The 23418-nt window shown below is 47.6% G+C and overlaps 1 protein-coding gene across 1 annotated transcript in view; it reads right to left on the reverse strand.

Annotated features, from left to right (window-relative positions):
- The window catches only part of LOC144752597 (uncharacterized), a 42470-nt gene extending 19262 nt beyond the window's left edge, over positions 1 to 23208 (reverse strand). Inside the window, exons 1-2 of the mRNA XM_078640478.1 lie at positions 21811 to 23208; positions 12290 to 12562 (exon numbers count right to left, since the gene is read on the reverse strand). Coding sequence (XP_078496604.1) covers positions 12290 to 12562; positions 21811 to 23208 — 1671 coding nt within the window. The remainder of the gene's footprint in view (positions 1 to 12289; positions 12563 to 21810) is intronic.
- Between the last annotated feature and the right edge of the window lie 210 nt (positions 23209 to 23418).

The raw sequence follows: 23418 nt of genomic DNA on the forward strand, positions 1-23418 counted from the left end.
AATCTCACTGGACACAAGTTCGACCCTCATTCTTTTAGGAGTGGGAGGGGTAAGGTTCTGTAAATTAGTTGAGAGGCATGCAGGTCCAGGTCCGAGGGTGCTGTTGTGGGGACTGTGGATATCTTTCCTGATGAGCTCAGAGAATTGAACAGGGGCAGCTGATTAAGCAAGAGAGCTAACAGTTTATGGACTTCTTGGGTGAGAAGGTATAAAAGACCACACTTGTAAGATTGGTAGCCACAGACTCCTATCCCTCAATATACACATTGCATCCGATTCACAAACCTTTTGCTGTGATTTACTCTTGTGTTACTCATGCATTCCATGAGTAAACCAAGGGCTGTATTATGTACAGAGTGCACTGCTCTGAACTGTGGTGCCATACAACTTTAATTCAGTGCATTGGGCAAAGACCTGGTCAGTGTGTACCCAATTACCATTAATGAACCGGTGCTAGGGTAGCCATGAACTCACACCAACTGTGGGGGAGGCTATAGTTTAAGGCAAACTGTCTGCTTGAAACAGCGGGTCCATCTTTCCCTTTGCAGGTGCCAAAGCAGCCTGCCTTTCACAGGGGCAAATTGTTTCCCCTGCAATGGGTGCAATGTGTGACTGCACCCACCATAGTAGGGTTCCTGGAGGGTCTATGAGAGCCCCCTTTCAAGGATCACCCTCGGGGGCACACACTAACTGTGTATCACCTCTTACTGAAGCACAGTGATTGCACCCTGTAGGACTTGACCCTTTCTGCAGTGTCGCCCCAACATTTTTGCCCTCACCCCCCTCTTTTCTGAACCTGTTTTTGTTGGCTTTTAGGAACCTGCAAACTTTACAACTGCTAACTAATGCTAAAATGCATGTTCTCTTTCCTTTGAACATGGTAGAATTGGCTTAAACCCAACTGGAACATTTATTTTATTTGTAAGTCCCTAGTAAAGTGGTGCGATTACCTCTACCTAGGGATTTTATATTAAATGCTACTAGTGGGCCTGCAGCACTGAAGTGCCACCCACTTAAGTGGCCCTTTTAATCTTGTCTCAGGCTTACCATTAAAGCCTTTGGGTCCAGTTTTTAATTGCCAATTCGACCTGGCAAAATAAACAGCCCAAACCTTCTTGTTTAATACATATAAGCAGGGCCACTGGAATTATGTGGCAAGGGAGCACCAAAATTTGCTGCAGGGCTAACTAAATTAACCAGCAAGAAAAGGCAAATTATGCATCATAATGTGGCACATTTTGTTTATAAAAATTACTATATTCTTTTGTATTTTTAACACATGGTTATTATTGATTTCACCTCATTAGCGCTCATTTAACAAACAAATACAGAAAAAGCAACTGGAAGAAAACCAATTAACCTTTGCACTGTGCACAAACCCACATCTCCACGTTTTTAGTAACTTTTGATCCGTTTGAGCTAGAAACATTTTTTTTATTGTATGGCAAATGCTGCAAATCCATAACTATGCCAAAAAAGCTGTGGATCACAACATTTAGGTGACCCTGCATATGTCACCCCTGGTGTAGGCACTACTCAGCCCATGATGCAATGCATTTAAAACATTGCACATGTACTCTTAACGTTTACATGCCCTGTTAGTGACTAACTCTTAAATTCGTTTTCACTACCGAAAGGCGTGTTTCTCCCATGGGATAATATTGGGTTACCCTATTACTTCGAATAGGTGCTAACCTTCAATTGGGAGCAAGTAGGAATACTGAGTTTGGTGTCTAATGAATTGTACTTTAAAACTTTCATTAAAGGTTAAGTCAGATTTTAAGTCACAATTCTGAAAATGCCACCGTTGGAAAGTTGGCATTTTCTTGTCCTATCTATTTGGTGCCTGCACTCTGTATCCTGAGACACATGACTAGGTGTAGCTGGCAGTTGGTCTTTGTGTATTTCTCCCAGACAGTGAGACAAAGGAGAATATATTTTGGCAAGATGGGCCATCTCTGACTTGATGAAGGAATGGAGATGTTACCTACTACACTTGCACACCACAAAGTCTCTGCCTGAGCACATTCAGAAAGGGCTTGACACCAGTCATTTGTGTCCATAGACAAGCTGGGGCCAGGCAGACATGCGGGTTATTCCAAGCACCTATGGGTGTAGAAATCTCCACACCCTTCTCCTACTTCAAAGCTGGCACCAAGTATAAATAATGGACCCACAGTTCACCTCAGGACCGATGAATACTACAGCAGAAGGACTGCTCTGCTGCCAGGATTGCTACCCTGTTTCCCTGTTAATTTGCTACCATGTTACTTGCTACTCTACTTGCTGAGGAGGTGGGATGGATCTGCACTCTTCATCCCAAGCTGAAGTGACTCTAAGGGTCAGATGACTTGCCTCCTCTTATGGGCTATAAGGAAATTACAAGCTCCAGTGGCCTTCCTGATTCTGCCCACCTGACTTGTTGCCTTGACCTGCAACTGGACCTCGGTGGCCTCTGCTGGAGTTTGTTCCTAATCCCAGGAGGTGCCCCTCAGGTCCTGGGCATTTCGTTTAGCATCAGTTGAGGTCTCCCCCAAGAAAAGGAGAAATCATGAAGTTGTACGATTTTCACAAATGCAATCAAGCCTTATCATGCCAAGATCATGCTGCACATGCCATTCACCAACACTATGCTCTAATGTACCCGACTCTTCAATTCCACAGCGACCTACGGTGACACCAAGCAATGCGAGATCTGTACTTCACACTACATCATCGACAGCCTGCGGTGATCGCCAATGCAAATCTCCAGCAACAACCATCTGCAATGCTTAACAGGATCTTTGTGCTACACGATGACCATCTGTGATGTTCAACCTGTTCTTCGTGCTACAGTGATTACTATCTGTGATGCTCTCCCTGCTCCTCATGGCCCCCTTCACCTCGAACGGAACTCTTTGTGCTGGACTTTTGAAGGTAAGTCTTTTGGCAGGTCTAACTTGGCCCCTGTATCCGGCCTATGCTCCATTGTGGTGGGCCTGCACTTGTGACATTCACATGGTGCTGTAGGACCAGATAACTACAAGACGTGCTTTGGGCTTTTCAGCACCATGATTAGGGGGGGGCGGTGAACTCTGTTCTGCCGGCATAGCTTGCAAAGTTTTTCTCACTCCTCGCTCTTCTCTGAGTGCAGAGTTTGGCAAAAACTCTGCCTCTCACTGCTGCGTAGCGGAGTTTATTGGCATTGGCACACGCCTAGTTTTTAATTTAAAACATCCCATTTCAAGAACTCCCTTTTGATGCATTTCATGGCAAAGATGCACTCTATGCTCATTATTTTCTGCCATTTTTGTAGTGTGTCATTTTCTTTGCACTTATTTGTGTGCATCAAGCAGACCAAAATGCCCCCTTATTCCAAATGTGCGGGTTGGTTGTGTTTAACACAGCGGCCCAGTTGGGAAGTGTGTCTATTTTTCTTTGGGTGAGTCTACAGCCTGGCTGCAAGGGTGTAGGTTTGCAATGTCTTCTTTGATCTGGACATAGGAGGTGTGTGCACCTGAAAGTGGGGACTGGAGAGTATGGCATGAGCTAGAACACCTAATAACATAACCCACCAAGCTATCCCAGTAATGTTGGTTAGAATGTTTTAGTGTAGCGGTGATGATAGTGCACCTTTCTGAAGGAGTTCCTTGCACTCCCTAGATGCAGATGAGCATGCCCAAGTTATTAGCTAAGTCGCTCTGCTGCTCAGGCTTTTCTGAGTGTCTATATTGATGTCATTCCCGTGAGCCATACTCCCTGTCCCCGCGCATTCTGTTTCACTCCCAGTGCTTGAGCTGCAGTCGTAGCTCTTGTAACTGTCACGGGACCCACTCCCCGCACTGACCGAAATGGCACCAGCTACCCCTGAACAGCTGCCCCATGGGCAGGGACTAGCCCGGATCGGATGAGCTGGAGCACAGGGGACTATCGATAAGGGCAACTTTGTCATAGCAAACACGTCTGCAGGGGAAGAATTTGTTCGAGAACGGTCTCGAGGCCGACTGACTGGAAGATGTCTGTACGGTACAGTGCTCTTTATGTTATTATATATTTTTAGCATGTGGAAATGTCTCTCATAATTGGTGGTGAAGCCGAGCAGAGCACAGATCTGCGGAATCCCACTGAGTATTTTTGAAACTGCAGAATTCCACATAGTGCAACTCCACGAGCTTGCCCACCCCTAGCTATAATTACCTTACATCTTTGAAATTACATATCTCCATTTCTACTGATTGGACTCTGGTCTCAAATAGGTTCTACTGATTGGATTTTTGTTGTTTTGGTCTCAAATAATTTATCACATTTTACTCTCTTTTTCTAAATTGGAGTGGGATTTTTCGTGTGTTGTGCTTTCACTTTATCACTGCTTGAAGAGCTGGATAAAAAACTCTACTTATTGCCTCCAAGTGAAGCCTGGCTGCTTTTGTGCCAAGCTACTAGAGGGTTAAGTAGAGGTTAATTTGGGATTTGCTTGTGTTTCTCCCTGACAAGAATTGTGGTTGCTGCTTGAAGTGGGTTTTGCCTCACTCTGCCAGTATCTCAATTTCCAACACTCCCCTGGCAGCTCTTTTCGCTCTGCCCTCATCTATAATACAGTGGAAGCTCAGAGGTAAAATGTTGCCTAATTTGTTTGGGGCCACACCCTTATGCAAATGAGGGAACACCTGCTAGGGATGGTGATAGGAAACATGTAGTGCCTGCATGATCTTTATTGCAGAAGAGGCAGTACAATCGCATTCAGCCTCTTTTGCAATAACAATTTGCCCCAGCACTTTCCATAATATGACCGAAGACGCTCTTCTGATTAACTGCTGAAACTCATGAATCTGCCAGGAGTACTACAAGAATGCACTTACTCATACTTACTCATTCACCAATCTTCATGAAACTGTCCCAAAATTACACAATTAAGCACAAGCGATGACTCATGGTTTTGTGTATGCACAAAATGTGCCAGTTTGCTCCTTTCCCTCTGTTCACCTATCTCGAGTGAAGAGTGCACATGTTTGTTTTGTTTTATTTCTCATTTTTTGATTGCACATCTGCGTACACACTTCTTTTGAATGTCTACTCCAGTTGTAAGATATCCTAAGTGAGTGCACTTTTGTTTTGGAAGAAATCTTAATATTATAAACATAACGTAAAAGTCTCGACCCGTCTGAACGCTGTGATTGACTTTTTCAGCTGTGGTCAAGAACACATTAACCTTAAGTGTTAGCTGTAACTTTTTTTAAAAAAAGGCCCAAGAATAATTTCCATCTGCGCTGCAAGGACGTCCAATTCATGCCCTGCCTCCACCAAAATGAAATTGATCAACACAGAAAAAGTATTTCGGCTTTTTCGAAATTAAAAACGTCATCATTGATCAATAATTCGCAAATGACAAAACCATTGATGCCAAATGTCGCACTTTGTTTGATTTCTAGCATACTATATCTATCAGAAGGGTGGAGGAGGGAGCGAATGGAAATGATTCAAAAGGGGACTAGGAAGGGGCAGAGGAGTGATGGGAGAGAAAACAGTGAGGGAAGAAACTGAAGATGGAGTGCGCAAGGATGGGTCAAAGGAATCTGTAATGAAAGAGCGAAGAGAAAGGGTGATGAGGGGGGAGTAGAGGGCACAGCGGTGAATGGAAAAAACAGAAACAGAAAAAAGGGAGAGAAACAGCAAAAAATGCAGCAAATTGAGCAATAACTGGAGAAAAATGGAGGGGGTCGGGTAGAAGGAAGGAAAGGGGAGCAGAAGAAAGAAGGACGTGCAGGCAGAAGTGGAAAGGTGGACAAAGGAAGTTGGAAAGACATGAGAAAGGAAAGAAGTGAGAAATGAGGGAAGTGTGAAAGGAACAAGGGAAAGAAAGGATGAGGGAAATGGAAGAAGAATTGTGGAGACGACGGAAAATGGGATTCCTGATAGGAACGAGGTGAGAATGCACGGAGCCATGACGAGGAAATTAATGAAAGGCAAGGGAGAAGGTGGAAGATAAATCAGGGGGAAAATAACGATGCACAAGTACAGAAAGAAGACATGAAGGGGAAAATGGGGGACAAAGGGGGAGCCATGGAATAAAGAAGGAAGAACGTGGAATGCCAACAGAATGAAGACATAAAAACGTCAAAACACTCTTACACATAGTGCGTCCCGAGGTACGCACTCAAAGCTATGGGGAAGAGAGAGAGAGAGAGAATATCTGAGCTAATATGACACAGTCATGCCATCAAGGGATGTCAGAGTAGTAATATCTCCCACCCTACTACATCTCCTCTTGCTCGTGAATGCGGTAGAAGGTGAACACAGCGCGCTACCCCTTCCCCGCCCACCCCGGCTCCAATTTACATCTCTCCACGTGCTGCCACCCTCGTGGCTTCCCGGCAGAGGGTCGCTCGGCGCGTGGGTTCTAGACTCTTCCAGACTAGATTTAACCAAGAAGAGTCTTGCAGCAACCGATGTACGGTTCATGATTCATGAATTGCACGCCAGACCCCAACCGCCGAGAATGCCTTCCTTCAGCATTAAAATACTTTACTTCATTCCTCACCCCGCACTTCCTGTCCAGTCGACCCCTGGTACTCTATGACGCCCGCTTTAGCCTCACTTCACCAAAAATGCAAACATTCCAAGTTTAAACGGGCCATTTCTGTGCTGCTGAGGGTCACCAGCAGGGTGTGGCCCTACCATTACCACGCGCTTGATATAGCCCTCTTGTTTCTGCCAGAGTTCACTTATGCTTGCAAGGGACACCTATGAGCCCTGAGCTGTGACGGCGCATGGGTAGTAATGCACTCCGCCGGTCTAACCCAGATACTTAGCTGCCGGAAGATTTCAAACTTTCAATAACTTCCCTTCACAACTCATTCGATGTAATCCTCCGGCAGCCCAATTTTTACAATTACAACACTAGGGTCAGACTAGACATCAACAAATGTTTCCCCTGCAGCGTATCAGACAGCTAAACGTGACCCGCGTTTTCAAATCGATACAGTTTTGTGCGTGTTTAAACAAGATGTGTTAGATGTTTGCAATGAATTAGAGAGTGCGTGCGTTTGTTTTCTGCAGGCAACGTTTGTGGAAATACCAGGGACATCAACACTAAAAACATGCCCATCAGACCATAAAACAGGTGCACAAACACCCAAACAACAGGCCCTCACACTGACCAGTCTGATCAGACTCACATAACTTCATTCCACACGCACGAGGCGAGCACGCGTCACTCCGCCTTCTTCACTATTACTATCAGAGCTGCTCCACCTGAACGCCCGGGCCTTCACTCGGGTGATGCTGGTAACCTCCCTCCAAAAATGGCCCATGCGCCTTCATCCATAATCTGTGGACAAGAGCTGGTGTCCGCACCACTGTTGAAGAAGCGGCGCCTGGCACCAGGGAGCAAGCTTCTGGGGTGACCAGTGTATACACCGCCTGCCGCAATGCCCCCCCCCCCCCCCCCACACACACAGGGCGCAGAGGAGGTGAAGACCTGCACTAAAATCCATTTATACAGCGCGGCGTTAAGGTGCACACGTCTCTCTTAGTGTCCGTGAAGTGTTTACTGAACTGAACTTTTCGGAGACGCGGTGCGTGCACGTGGGTTCTAACAGAGCAGTGATAGTGCCCACAGCAACTCTTTAGAAAACATACACGCCTATGGCATGGGTACATCAGAAGCATGGGCATTGCCGCAGTCACGTGCATCTATCAGCAAAGTGGGCACCTTTGTGTACGAGCACAACTATGGCATGTGTACATCTGTGCAATGAACAGATCTTTATCAAACACACACATGGCTTACACACACATCTGTAGCACGTGCACATCTGTGGACATTCCCATGTGTGCCAGGGCATATCTCCATCACGCCAAGGCACTGACAGCTCTGTGCGAGCGGCAATTCTGTACCATTACATTCTTTCACCAGGACACCTATTGCACTGACGCCTGTGCCGTGGGCACATCTGCACCCTGGGTAAATCCCGACCACGCGCATGGCCGCCTTTATACCATGAGCATAACGTTGCGTATTACAAGGGACACTGCTGCACTTTAGGCATACCTTCCCACTGCACGCCTCTGTGCCACATGTCAACACCAGGGACACATCCCGCCCCTGGCATACTTTTAACAGGACTCATCCACGACGGGCACCCTGGGGCACACTCGAGGCACATGAGACGAGCTCAAACAATCGAAGCGGAAACCTGTTGACATCTCCCTGTTGCTGCAATGAAGTTTCTGCCAATCGATGTTGAAAGGGCGAGATTTTGATCGATACCTTATATCTATTGATCCAAACCTCGATCTGGTCGACTGAACCTTTATTGCCTGTCTTGGAAGGAAACAGTACACCTATCTGCAAATTAGTTCACCCAAGAAAGGACTCTACTCTCAAAGATCACGGACAACTTCTAGGTTTCAAAAGTTTATTGTAAAGATATAATGAGCTGCAAATACAAGCATCTCAGAATGAGATTCACGAGATACACAGGTCCAATTACATACATGTGCTCTCGAAAAGCCCTCAGACGAGCAACAGAAATCACTAACACAAGTTCTAAAAATAGCAAAGCTATAAGCATAGACGCATATCGCTCCTTCATTTAGATTGGAGGAAAACAAACACAGGTTAGGCGTCCCTACCCTGTTCTAGATGGTATCCCTACTTAACCAAATCCCAACCTAACAAAGGTGTCAGCAATGAATGACCCCCAAGGGAAGTCACCCACTCTAAGTCTCTTGGTGAAAACCTAAAGTTCTCCAGTCATGACCCCTCACTGCCTACCCATCCGCTCTCTAAAGGGTCCTCAGGTCTCTGCTCTAACTCCACCCAGGGGTGCTGTCCCTAATACAAAATAGTCAACAACATTTGAGACGCCCCTTGCGAAACGCCTCTCACGTGGTGCCACTTCAGGCTTTTTCCATGATGCTTTGTATTGGGCCTCAGACGTTAGAGTTGACCTTGCTTCTCAGTCTCTTCTCCGGCCCGCTGATACCCCTTAAACATTCCAGAACCCTCCTCCATGTCTGGGCCGTCTACTGAACAGACCTCTATTCATTCACTTATAATTGGATCCCCCCTTTCCTGTTGCAGACAGATATCTGCCGCCAAGAACCCAACTCTCATAGACTTCTAAAAAGGCTTGCAACATTTCTCAGCCCAGACATGTACGTGTAAATCAATGCTAAAACATTTCAGGCCTACAATATTTCACATTATGATTATAGCATTCAATTTCTTCATTTAATTAAAGCATGTTAAAACTCTTATTCTATTATTTAGAAAACATTACTCTAAATCATGGCCCATTAATGCAATGACCAAAAACGTTAAACAATCTGTGTCGTGAAAAGAAACACCTTCCCTTTTAGCTCCAGTTCTGGCCCTGAGGCCTACCACGTTCTGCGTTTTACCACAGACCATCTTATATGTTAACAGCTACACGACATAGATTCAAAATAATCACGTCTAATAAAATCATATAATGTCACACATTTCTGTATTAGTTCCACTTCTACTTAAATCTCTATATTAGCTATACATTTAGAATATAATTTCATATACTATTAGCACTCATGGCATTTCTCTTCATGAATTATGCTCTCTATAGGTAAGTATGATGTACTCATATATTTATATCAGTTTGCGCTCTCTCAGTTCCCCCCTTTGATGACCTCTCGGGGTCATCACTAACATTTAAACTGCAGTTATTGCTGGCATTCTCTGCGCTTCCAGAGCTCTCAGGCTCCTGTACTGATTATCTTGTATGGCAGCCAATCTCTGCAACTGTTCTCTTTGGGCCCTTTCTGACCTTCTTGCTCTGTACCATTTGAATACCCTCACCAATCCCCACAATACTATCCCACAGATCAATATTATGATGATAGGCTTTAGGATATACCAAATAAAGCTTTTGCCTAAGGTGGAAAACCACCCTCCAACTGTACTCATTCCGTGGCCCACCTTTTCCCAGACTTTTCTCTACTCAAGTCTTCGATCTCTTTGTGTATATTAGTTATGTTCTTAATAACTTTCTCAAGGGGTTTTGAAAGGTCTGGAATGTAAGTGCAACATTCCTGAACCTTCAAAGCCTTACAGACTCCGCCCTCTTTTGCTAATAAGACATCTAATGCAAGCCGATTTTGAAGAACCATAGCCCTTATCGATTGCATCTCTCCTTCTACCAGCATTAAGGACTGAGCAGTGCTGGCAGACAACCTGTCGACAACTGTTGCCAGTCGTCTAATTTTAACATCATTAAGGATTATTCCCAAAAGAGGGAACATAGCTCCAAAGACATCTCCAACCATTTCTGCATCACCTAAATCTCTCCTTCCCCTCGATGATCTCTGGCCCTCAATGATCAATAAGTCTTGTGCATGATATATTTTGGGGAAGACAATTGCCAAGTAACATGATCCATACCAGTTGTCAGGTAGTCTCACGTAAGCATTTCTTCCACATACAAAATACACATTTGGAATCACTTGCATTCCCTTCAGGAAATCCTTAGTGTAGTACTCTAAATTAAAAGCATGTTCACAGTCAACTTCACCCACGTATACATTTTCATAATACGTTTTGGCTCGGTGAAGACATAACTTTCCTTTCTGCGCTTTATCTAAAGCTATTGGACCACTACTACCCTTTCTCTTGTGTGACTTCTCTTCCTCGGTCCAATCTAATTTCCCTTGTCCTGATTTTTTCAAAATCTTTTGTCTCCTGTAACGATCATCCACCTGCCCTATGAACTTTTTCTCGACTTCGGACACCTTACATGTCAGGTTATTTCTACGGGCATGTGAAGTATCTAAGGTAATCCAAGGAATGAAGAACTTGGCCAATCTGTCTTCACTCTTCCAGTAATCCCATTTATTCATCTGCTTATAATTCGGTACTTCTGGCAACACAGAATCATAATTGGAGAAATAGTATTCAAAACTATCTCTCTCATAAAATATACTAAGCAATAAGCTACATGTAATGCCATATGTCAGAGGGAGGTGATGATATCGAATTCCTTCATCTACAGACGCAGGCAACTGCATGCAGACGTAGCAATCCTTAACCTCCATGGCATCCACGTATTCATACAAAAGTTTAGCATAAGCATTTGACCTAAAGTCTCCTTGGGACTCGTCTACATGTAACCTGCGGGCTTCTGCAGCCAATAACGCTTTCTCTTGAGTGTTTTCCCTTTTCTCACCTGCAACAGTGGGTGTAAGTGTTACTACAGAATTCGCATCAGTTACCTTTACCTCTTCCTCATGTCCCTTTACATAAGAAATTGTTACCACTAAAGCTATTAATATTATCACTCCTACTATTAGTGTACCTATTATACATTTAGCTCTGCGGTTCGGGGTGCCGGCCTCCATTTCGTCAGACAATCTAGCTTTTCCCTTTCTCTTTGAAAAAAAAAGTTCTTTTCCTCTCGTTCCTTTACAGTCTCTTTCAATCCTTTTTTGTCTTTAGAATCCACACAGCTGGAGGCTGACAGCCTTTTTCGCAAAAAGTCCTTCCACAGTTCAAAAAGACAACCCTAGCCCTTCTCCATCCACTCAAGGGGTTCCCTATAATTCTCTGCTTCCTGGGCGCTAGGTAATCTTCTTTTCTTCTGCTTGCTTTATTTACAAAGTCCTTTAACAATCGACTATTAGATTTGTGGTTGCAGCTTCAATAGCATAGTTCAATATTTCCATGCGAAGAGTATGCTCTTCATGTGCTGTTATCGTGGTACCAAAGTCGGGGAATTTCAATTCTGTAAGAAACATGTGTTTTAACTTGCTGAGGCGGGGAGGTCTGGGGAGCACGAATGTTAGTGACCCTTCTTGTTCGACACCGGGTACCAACAGTTGTATTTCCACGGTGATAATGGGCTCAGAACTGGACACCACCACCGCTCGGATCCTCCCTGTCTCCGGTTTCACAGACATTTGTCGCCAGATATGTCCACTCAGGTGTGGAGTATCTTCTGTTAGGCACACGCACTCTTCTGGACCTCCTTCGGTTCGGTGCCTCAGCGCCCTGAGCACCTTCTTCTGGGTCTGAGTCTTCTGATATCGGAGGAAGGGTTGCTTCTGGAGCTGACCTCAGGCTAGAACTTCTTCTTTGCGGCCAATTTGCTTCTCCACGTGCCCTTCTACTCCTTCTCCTTCTGGTCTGTTCTCGCTCTCTTTCAGACCTGTCAGGGTCAGACTCGTACTCCCAGCTGTCTTCTCCTTCTGTAGCGTCTTCCGTTTCGCTGTTGTACTGACCGTCCTCAGCTTGGTCAGACTCGTTCCCTGCTTCCACTGGCACCTCTACAGCTTGGCTAGCCCCCTCTATGGCTTCTTGGTCCTCAGCTGGACGTCCATCCGAGAGAGGAGCTGTTTCCAGAGGTGCTGGAACCCTTTTCGTATGCGACGCGTGTATCCAGTTGGGCAGGCCTCCCACCTTTACAGCTGTACTTGTGATCAGGATGACCTGGTAGGGCCCACGCCAACGAATATCCAAACAGCTTCTTCTCACATGTTTCTTCACCAGGACCCAGTCCCCAGGATACAGGTCATGGCAAGGGCCCTGGCACGCTGGAACCTCTGCAGCCTGCACCTGAAGGGACACAGAACGCATGGCGTCAGACAGCCCCTTACAATAGTCCAGGATCATATCATCTGTGATATTTAACAGTGCAGTAGCTGGAATAGATGGCAGTCTCATTGCTCTCCCCATTAACACCTCATGTGGTGACAACCCTGTTCTTCTGTCTGGGGTACTACGAAGGCTCATGAGTACTAATGGCAGGGCATCAGGCCAACTCAGGGTCGTTGAGGAGCAAACTTTCGCTATTCTGGACTTGATCGTGCCATTAATTTGTTCCACAATTCCTGAGGCTTCTGGTCGGTAACTGCAATGGAGCTTTTGGTCTATATTCAGTGCAACACAAATCATCTTCACAAGCTCGCTGTTAAAATGTGTTCCCCTATCTGATTCCAAAAAGGCCGGCACCCCGAACCGAGGGATAAGTTCTCTAAGCAGTAACTTAGCCACTGTGAGGGTGTCGCACCTACGTGTAGGGTATGCCTCAACCCATCTGGAGAACACACAAACAACCACCAGGACATAGCGGAGGCGGTTGCATCTTGGCATTTCAATGAAATCTATCTGCATTCTGTTGAATGGACCTCCAGACCTTCCTATGTGACTTAGTGCAACTGGTGTTCTTTTCCCTACATTCAGCTGCTGGCAGGTCACACAACGCTGGCACACTGCTTCTGCTGCTATTCTAAACTTAGGATTGTACCAAGTCTGTCTAAACACTCTCAGCATAGCATCTCTCCCTAAGTGTACGGGACCATGTATGAGTCTAGCCATTGGACTCACCATCTCATTGGGCAACACTGCTCTGCCGTCTGCTGAGACCCAAAAATGAGTCTCACCCATTACACATCCTGCCTTTACCCATGTTTCCTTTTCTGAATCAGGAGCATTTTCTTGCATGGTTGACAATTCATCCCAAGTATCAACAGTTTCCAGTATCATGGCTAATTCAGTTCTCACATTTATTCCACCCACATCCACCTCTGTGAAAGAGTAACCTTGTTCTGCGCAATACCGCGCAACTTCATCAGCATATCTATTGCCTTTCGAAACAAAGTCCTCATTTTTGGTATGTGCGATGCACTTTACAACTGCGATACTTGCTGGACATTGCAATGCTTCTAACAACAAGCGCACAAACTCTCCATTGCGAATGGGAGAGCCTGAAGAAGTCATGAACCCTCTTTGAGACCATAACTGCCCGTAATCATGAACTACCCCAAACCCGTATTGGCTGTCGGTGTAGATGGTGACTCGAATTTGATTGCCTGCTAAGCAAGCACGTGTTAGGGCAACAATCTCGGCTACCTGAGCGGAGTTTACTCCTTCCAGGCACCCTGCTTCCACAACTCCTTCAATTGTACAAACAGCATAAGCTGCTCTCAACTGCCCAACTTCGTCTCTTACACATGAGCCATCGACAAAGAAAACTTCGTCTGGGTCGGTCAGTGGCTCATCTACGATGTCGGGTCTGGGTTTGGTGCATAGTTCAGTCACATCGAGACAGTCATGGTCTGTATATTCATCATCATCATCAATATCATTTGGAAGTGGCATTAAGGTAGCAGGGTTCAAAACAGAGCATCTCTTGAGGGTCACGTTCTCTGCAGCAAGAATAACTTGCTCATAGCGCGTGAGCCTGCTATTGGTCAGATGCTGTGTTTTGGTCCTGGTCATCAACAGTTCAACAGAATGTGGCACGCACACCTCTAACGGGTGCCCCATAACAATATTTTCACATCTCTCAATGCTGACACCCGTTGCAGCAACGGATTTGAGACATCCGGGCAACGCTGCGGCTACTGGGTCTAAAGTAGCCGAGAAATAAGCAACTGGTCTACGGGCATTCCCATGGATTTGGACCAACACAGACAACGCACAACCTTCTCTCTCACAACAGTAAAGAAAGAATTGTTTATTGTAATCAGGCATTCCCAATGCCGGAGCACGACACAGGTCCTCTCTCAGCTGTAAGAATGCCATCAAACAGTCTTTGTCCCATGGTACCGGATCACTCACCTCTTTGTGCGTCAGTTTTTGCAAGGGCTTTGCTTTCAGTGAAAAGTTCACGATCCACTGTCGGCAATAACCCACCATCCCTAGGAACATCCTGACCTCTCTCTGTGTCTGAGGCGCGTTCATTTTCATGATCGCCTCTATCCTGTCTGGTGACACCTTTCGTTTGCCTTTCTCAATTCTGTGTCCCAAGTACTGTACTTCTGTCAGGCAGTACTGCAATTTTCCCGGGGATACCTTATGCCCATTGGCAGCTAGGTGATTTAACAAAGCAATGGAGTCTTCCCTGCAAGCTTCTTCTGTGTCTGACGCCACAAGGAGGTCGTCTATGTACTGGACCAGAACTGACTTCTGGGGCAGCACTAGACTTTCAAGATTTTTCTTCAGAAGCTGGTTAAAGATCGATGGACTCTCTGTATACCCCTGAGGGATACGACACCATGTTAGGACGCGATTTTCCAGCTTAAATGCGAAAAGAAAATGGCTATCTTCGTCCAAAGGGATCGAAAAGAAAGCCTGACAAAGATCTATCACAGTGAACCACTCAGCTTGGAATGGAATCTGAAACAGTATCACTGATGGATTCGGTACCACTGGACAACATGAAACGACTATGTTATTAATCTTTCGAAGGTCCTGCACTATCCGAAATTTCCCATTTGGTTTCTGCAGACCCATAATCGGGGAGTTACATGGACTACCCACGATTTCTTTCAGTATTCCCTGTTTAATCATGGACTCGATCACGGGTTTTATGCCTGCAATCGTTTCTGGAGTCAATTTGTATTGGGGTGTTCTTGGGAACTCAGCATGCGGTTTCACTACTATTTTCACTGGGTCCACCCCTTTGACCAATCCAATCTCTTCCCCAGTGAAATCCCATACCTCTGATGCCACTGTCTCTCTCAAATCCCAGGGAAGCTCGTCTACTGTCAAAGTAGGGTACAGCTCCACACATATTCTTGAGTTTGCAACTTTGAAATCTGCATCATCATCATTAGTCAATACCTCCACTCCCTGGGGTGTACAATATATAGTACAATTCAATTTGCACAACAGGTCTCTTCCTAGCAGACACACAGGGCTTGAATCGCAAACCACAAATTGGTGCTCATCGCTGTACTTCCCTATTTTCACCTGTACCGGTTCTGTCAATTGGCTGGTTATTCTCCTGTTTGCGACCCCTACCACCTGTATGGTCTCTCCAGACATGGGCAGGTCTGGAACTGCAGCTGATCTGATCGTGGATCTAGTGGCTCCTGTGTCCACCAGAAATGTCGTAGGGCACCCTGCTACTTCTGCTTCCACATAGGGTCCCCTCTGATCTACCTCTAAGGCTGCCCCGAGGGTGCAGTCTTCTCTTTCCACTCTCTGTCCGGTTAATGGGTCCACATAATAGCATTCCTCACCTTCTACAAACAGGGGCATTTGTCTATAGGTCTTACCCATACTCCCTACTCGAGGAGGTTGCGGGAACTGGGCTCGGGGAGGAGCCCCCCCCCCTTTGAGCACCTTTCCTTGGTATGGCGTCGCCCCTCTCATAGGTGCGCTCTGGACCTCTTCCTCCTCTATCTCTTGCTCTCCGATCTCTACATTGTAAGGGCACTCGCGTTTCCAATGCCCCAACTCGTTGCACTGGTGGCACCTAGTCGTTTTCTTCAAGGTAGCTATGTCTACTCTGGGTCTGAAGGTAGTACTCTCCTCATTACCCTTGTTCTGACTGTACTGCTTCTTACCTCCTGTACCTGTCCCTTGCTGCTGTTGTTGCGGTCCCCCCTTTCCTGCTGCCTGCAATTGTACCACCATCAGCTTCTCTTTTAGTTTCTTAGCCTTGGAGTCTACCTCATCACAGCAGTACCTGGCATATCTCAGTATTTCATCTAGGGGTCTACTTTGCCAACAAATCGAGTGTTGCTGAATCATTAAACTAATATCCGGTCTCAGTCCCAGGACGAACTTGGACACGAATTGCCCTATGTCCTTTGGATCCATTACATCCAAGCCGCTATACTGTTTAAACGCCTTCAGCAATCTCTCGTAATATTCATGGACTGTCTCTTTGGGTTCCTGTCTCGTTCTGTCTATTCTGACCCAATCTATGTCTTGCATTGGCACCTTCTCTTTCAGCCAAGTCATCACTCTCTCGAATTTTGCCATCACGATCTCGGACGGCCCATTAGTCCTAGCATCTCTCTCTGGCTCCGTTGTGGGCCACTCAGCGCTAACCTTGCATGCTGTCCACAGATCTCCTGGTACTACAATGTCAAACAGCGTGTTCAGATCTATCCATAGGACTTTTGAGATCTTTACAAACCTCTCGACTTGCTTGTACCACTCCACGGGGCTCTCTCGTAACTTGGGGAAAGATGTGGTAAAAGCAGCTAAATCTCCCCTACTCCAAGGGACATGTACATAGCTCCCATTGGCAACTTCACGCAAAGGGTAAGCTTCTATTCCCTGCTGTCCTGGTGTTATACCAATCATGCTTCTTCTGCCGGTCCCTTTCTTGGACCACCTCTCTTCCCATTTATCTAGTGCCCTCCATGTCCTTATTCCAGTAATCAGTTCCCTTATGTGTGTTTTCAGCCCAATCGTTCTCCTCTCATCTAGATCTCGATCTGAGTAATGTAGCCTGTGGTTACCCTGTAATGCTTTGGTTCTTGACAAGTCCACCATATATTTGCCTGCTAGTTCGACTAACTTCTCATGGACTGCTCTCGCCTTTCGTGTGATGTCCTTTGCCATATACAGTATTTCATCCTGTTCATACATTTCCATTCTTTCTAAAGGCAGGGTACCATCTACCATGTCATCCAGATCTGACCTTAAGCTGGAGACATCAAGTCTCTTGGCTTTTATCTCAGCTCGCAATATGGCTTTTGAAGGGGGCTCACTGGTCTCCCTACCATCCCAACTTCGAGCTCTGCGTTTGGGCTCAGGAGAATTAATGGGTGGCCTCCCTTGCTCCCATCTCTCCAGGTCCCATGCTCGGCCATCCAATCTTGGAAGGTGATGGAACACGGGCCTTTTATCCCTACTCTCTCTCTGCCCACTCTCGTCTTCTTCTCTCCTCTCACCGCACATCTCCCTATTATTTTCCCTCTGGTCGCTACACTCCCTTTGCCTCGTATCGCTCAGTATCCGATACGATCCTTCCTGGTTCCCCATATTCCCTGGGCTGCGCTCATTTCTGTCATCACAGGGACTATGGTGTGACCTCTCACAACTCCCATTCTGTTCTCTGGTGGCAGGCACACAGTGTGGACACTTAAAGCTGTTCCTGTACTCTTGCGCTCTCCTCTCCCCTTCACTGAGTATTGGGCACGCCACCCCTTCACTCCCGGGGCCCCCGTTTTCCAGGTCTGTTCTACCTCCATTCCGGGCCCAATGGGTGACTCCCCTACTCCCTCTACAGTCCCACTCCGGGCTACTCTCCCCAGCCCCGCAGTGAGTTCGTGCTCTGCTGTCCTGACTTTCCCTTTCTGCTTCTGCAGCATTGATGCACTTTTGAGCCTTCACTGCCTCATCCCACTGCTTCATGTACTCATTTAGCTCTTGAAAGGATTTTCGTCCAGATCCCCTCAGATCCATTGGCCATCTGGGGCCCCCAGGATCTCCTCCTGGGTCCCCTGCTGTGTGCATCGGGGTGCTCCACTCTCTGGGTATCGGCATCTGACTTGGGGAATTAGTGGTATCGTTCCTCCTTGCCTGCTCTGCTCTTTCTCTGTCTTTCCGTTTCCGTTCTTCCCCTTTTGCTCTCTCTTGGTCATATATCGATATTATAGGACCTATGGTAACAGGTACCTGTAGTGCATCTGGCAATGGGTAGGATGTGGCGCTTTCCGTTTCCGGCGCTCTTTGTACCACAAACCTACCGACTACCTGTTGCACCTGACTAGGCTGGAGCAACTCTTTCTTTGGCTCAGGATCCCACTCTGAACTGGGAAGCGGTCTATGCTCTCCTGCATTGCCCCCCTTTTCTCCTTCAGTATTCTCGACCTCTCCCCCTGCTCTATTATACGGGGGTGGCCTGTCTGTCAGTAATCTGTTTATCAGGCTGTCCTCTGTTTCGCTCTCATCATCTTCTTCTAGGGGGCTTTTATTTACTGGCGCCTCTAACACTGGGTACAGTTTATTTATTTCCAAATTATGCACTCTCCATCTTTTAGCATCCGCATCCCACCTGGCATCCTGTACTGCCCTTACCGAGCGTTTCACCCTTTCTTGTCGTCTGTTCATATTCCTTTCATGCGCTGCCCTAAGCCATGCTTCAAGGGCTTCAAACTGGGTTGGTCTAGGCAAGGGTCTCTTTGAGGTCATGACTGATTTCAATCGATGTAACACCTCTAATCTGAACGTCCCGTACTTCGGGAACGTCAGTTCCTCATTTCCTTCAGTAATCTTACTCCACTCTGATATCCAAAGGATCGTATGCAACCCAACATTTACTGCCATATAACGAGCTGGCGTACCCTCCGGCGGGGCTTCTTCCCCTTCATACGATCCTCGCCTCTCTTTCTTAAACAGCGCTTTCAACCATTTAAAACACTTCATAATTATGCGCACAAAATCCAGCCTCGCTACTCTGTTTACTTCCTGATGACAATCCACCAATCCTGTCGCGGCTTTGCTAGCTTGGCCTATCACAGCGCGGTCTTTCTCCTGTTGGCCAATCACGTCGCGACCCTGTATGACGTGTTCGCTAGCTGGCCTATCACAGCGCGGTCTTTCTCCGGTCAGCCAATCACTGCGCGACACCACCTGACGTCTCTTTTCTCCGCTTCGCAGCAGCACCCCTCCTTTCTCAACTCGTCTCCCGGTTATGCATGCGTCCCATTCATACACTGAAAAATGACTACTTCCGACCAAGCGGTCACTTCTCTCGACTGTACGTCCACAGTCTATCTGTAATTGTCAACACAACTGACGAGATGTCTATCGTCTCTCTGATAGGTTACTTACACACACAGTAACTTCCGACCAGCGTCCGTTACTCACGCACTCACTCTTACGTTCCCCCTATCTCGGTCTCTCGGGTGATCAATGGTACCTCATGACCCCCTTCACACTAGTTGACAATTACTCTGGGTGTCCGATACACCCGAACCACTTAAGCTCTCCTTGAACTTAAGATTTCCACCGGTTGCGCGCGCTCACAACCTGTTCCACAGTCACTCTACAGACATTCAACTCCGCCAGACATTACAACATAGATACAATACAAAAACACCGCAATCTAACACGCATAACCCTTTATACTCACTCTCGACCGATACTGCTGCTTTTTCTGTCTCACGTCATCCGGATCTTCATCTGCGGGCTGTTCTTCCGATCATCGATTTCTAGGGGCCTTGGGGTAAGCTAACCTGGCCTAGGTCACCGTCCTCAAGAAGGCAACCATCCTCTATAGCTACCAACTGAAAGGGCGAGATTTTGATCGATACCTTATATCTATTGATCCAAACCTCGATCTGGTCGACTGAACCTTTATTGCCTGTCTTGGAAGGAAACAGTACACCTATCTGCAAATTAGTTCACCCAAGAAAGGACTCTACTCTCAAAGATCACGGACAACTTCTAGGTTTCAAAAGTTTATTGTAAAGATATAATGAGCTGCAAATACAAGCATCTCAGAATGAGATTCACGAGATACACAGGTCCAATTACATACATGTGCTCTCGAAAAGCCCTCAGACGAGCAACAGAAATCACTAACACAAGTTCTAAAAATAGCAAAGCTATAAGCATAGACGCATATCGCTCCTTCATTTAGATTGGAGGAAAACAAACACAGGTTAGGCGTCCCTACCCTGTTCTAGATGGTATCCCTACTTAACCAAATCCCAACCTAACAAAGGTGTCAGCAATGAATGACCCCCAAGGGAAGTCACCCACTCTAAGTCTCTTGGTGAAAACCTAAAGTTCTCCAGTCATGACCCCTCACTGCCTACCCATCCGCTCTCTAAAGGGTCCTCAGGTCTCTGCTCTAACTCCACCCAGGGGTGCTGTCCCTAATACAAAATAGTCAACAACATTTGAGACGCCCCTTGCGAAACGCCTCTCACGTGGTGCCACTTCAGGCTTTTTCCATGATGCTTTGTATTGGGCCTCAGACGTTAGAGTTGACCTTGCTTCTCAGTCTCTTCTCCGGCCCGCTGATACCCCTTAAACATTCCAGAACCCTCCTCCATGTCTGGGCCGTCTACTGAACAGACCTCTATTCATTCACTTATAATTGGATCCCCCCTTTCCTGTTGCAGACAGATATCTGCCGCCAAGAACCCAACTCTCATAGACTTCTAAAAAGGCTTGCAACATTTCTCAGCCCAGACATGTACGTGTAAATCAATGCTAAAACATTTCAGGCCTACAATATTTCACATTATGATTATAGCATTCAATTTCTTCATTTAATTAAAGCATGTTAAAACTCTTATTCTATTATTTAGAAAACATTACTCTAAATCATGGCCCATTAATGCAATGACCAAAAACGTTAAACAATCTGTGTCGTGAAAAGAAACACCTTCCCTTTTAGCTCCAGTTCTGGCCCTGAGGCCTACCACGTTCTGCGTTTTACCACAGACCATCTTATATGTTAACAGCTACACGACATAGATTCAAAATAATCACGTCTAATAAAATCATATAATGTCACACATTTCTGTATTAGTTCCACTTCTACTTAAATCTCTATATTAGCTATACATTTAGAATATAATTTCATATACTATTAGCACTCATGGCATTTCTCTTCATGAATTATGCTCTCTATAGGTAAGTATGATGTACTCATATATTTATATCAGTTTGCGCTCTCTCAATGTGATTAGCGGAAGCGGCGTTCAGTGCCTGGTTACGCCTGCGCTCTGCATGAGGGGGCAGCGCTCTGCGCTCGGAACGAGGGGCCAGCGGCGCGCTCTACCATCTGCATGAGGGGACACCGGCAGCGCTCTGAGGTCTGAACCAGGGGCCAGCGGTGCGCTCTGTGCTGGGAATGAGGGGCCACCGGCAGCGCTCTGAATGAGGGCCACCGGCAGCGCTGTACCCACTGCATGAGGGGACACCGCAGGCTCTCTACGCTCGAAAAGAGGGGCCACCGGCTTAGCTCTACGCTCTGTACGAGGGGCCACCTGCGCGCTCTACGCTCTGAATGGGGGCCACCGGCAGCCCTGTCCACACCCCACCACAAACACACACACTCTGAGCAGGAGGCTCGACCCCCCTGTGGCCCCGGTACTCACGCTGCTGTTGTGCCCTGACCAGTGCACCATGGCTTGATTGTGGGCAGAGTCCCCGGTCAGGGCGAAGGTGGTGCTGGTCAGCCGCAGCTCTTCGGCGCGAAAGCGCGTCCCCTTCTCCTGCTCGGAGGAAGGCTCCATGCCCTGCCCCCGGGACACCCGCTTCCCCTCGGCCAAAGAAGGGGCCCTCGGGGCCTTGGCTGAAGCCGGGCTCCTGTCCTGCGCCTCCACGTGGTCCCCAGCGGACAGCTGCATGTCCCCGCGCTGCCCCCCGGCACCTGGAAGAGCGGGGCTCCTCTTCCGCCTCCTTGGAGGGTTAGGCTGCGGCGGGGTTAGTCTCGCTGACCCTGGCGGGTCACCCTGCCCTGGGACAGGACCGTCCACCTCTTTTATTAGAGATACATTTATCTCATCTCCCTTGACCTCTGCGCCTTCATGGGCAAACGTAGGGGACTGGCCCTGCCGGTTGTGGTCCTTAGTGGGGTGATGACTCGACCCAGAAACTTTTAATGATGATAAGTTGGCTTCTTCTGCTGGCGAGGGGGCAGAGAGGCCTGCAGTAGACCTTTTAAATGGGGAGAACTTGTTTTGCTTGATGTAACTGTGGGGCATCTGCTCTTCCCCTATGTTTTTAAATGTTGGAATGTTGTCACCCCGGACGGTTGTCTGCTGCAAATCCCCAGCAGGTTCATTAATCGCCGGGTGCATCGCTTCTTTCACGTAGCTCTTGACTTTTAAGGTCGACAACTTCTCTGGCTGGACGTGGCTGCGCAGCAGGTCAACGCCAGACCCCTTCCCTGTTGAAAAGACAGTTTCTTTCACGTAGTTGCTGACCTCCAGCCGTGTGATCTTGCCCCGCAGGCCCCCATCAGGTCCTTTAAATGTGGACATCAGCTCTGGTGGGAGCTGGTTGTAGGGTGAGGGGTCTCCTTTCACTTCTTCCAATCTGGACAACTTCTGGTGCTGGCTGGAGCCGGAAGGCTTCAGACCTCCCTTGGCCCCTTGTAGCACCGCAGAGAGAGCCTGCAGGCTTGAGCTCTTGGGGTTCGGTTGTGCCCCAGATCCATGTGGTACTGATGACTTGCGGATTTGGGCAGATGCGCTGGTATCTCCCCTGGATCCTTGTAACTTTCCCGGGCTTGCCGCGTCCTGTGCGCCCGGCACCGGGTCGACATCCGGCACTGTCCCCATGCCAGAAGGTGCCACCTGCCAGCCTCTCGCTGCATCCCCTCTGCCCGCGCTGAGACTCATCACTCCCTGCCGCAGCAGCTGCACCCGGGGCTGGCAGGCTCTGCAACTTATCTCAGCTCCGGAGAAGCCCAGCGAGCCGAGCAGCAGCCCGGTGCAGAGGAGGGCAGCCGGCCAGGGAGCCCGCCGAGCCGACAGCGCTGCCTTCTCCATGCTGATCCGCCGTCAAGCCGCTGCGCGAACGGATCAAACGGACGCAAACTCCATGGAAGTTTGAGCGCAGCGGAGCCCGGGCAGGTGCTGCGCGAAGAGGAGGAGAGCAGAGCGCGTCTGAGGGGATGGGGAGAAGGAGGGAGCTGCCGCACGGGGGAGGAGCGCGCACAGACCAGAGCCCGCACTCTTACTATCACCACCGCCTCCCGG

Source organism: Lissotriton helveticus, chromosome 5_1, assembly GCF_964261635.1.
Source record: "Lissotriton helveticus chromosome 5_1, aLisHel1.1, whole genome shotgun sequence".
Taxonomy (NCBI): domain Eukaryota; kingdom Metazoa; phylum Chordata; class Amphibia; order Caudata; family Salamandridae; genus Lissotriton; species Lissotriton helveticus.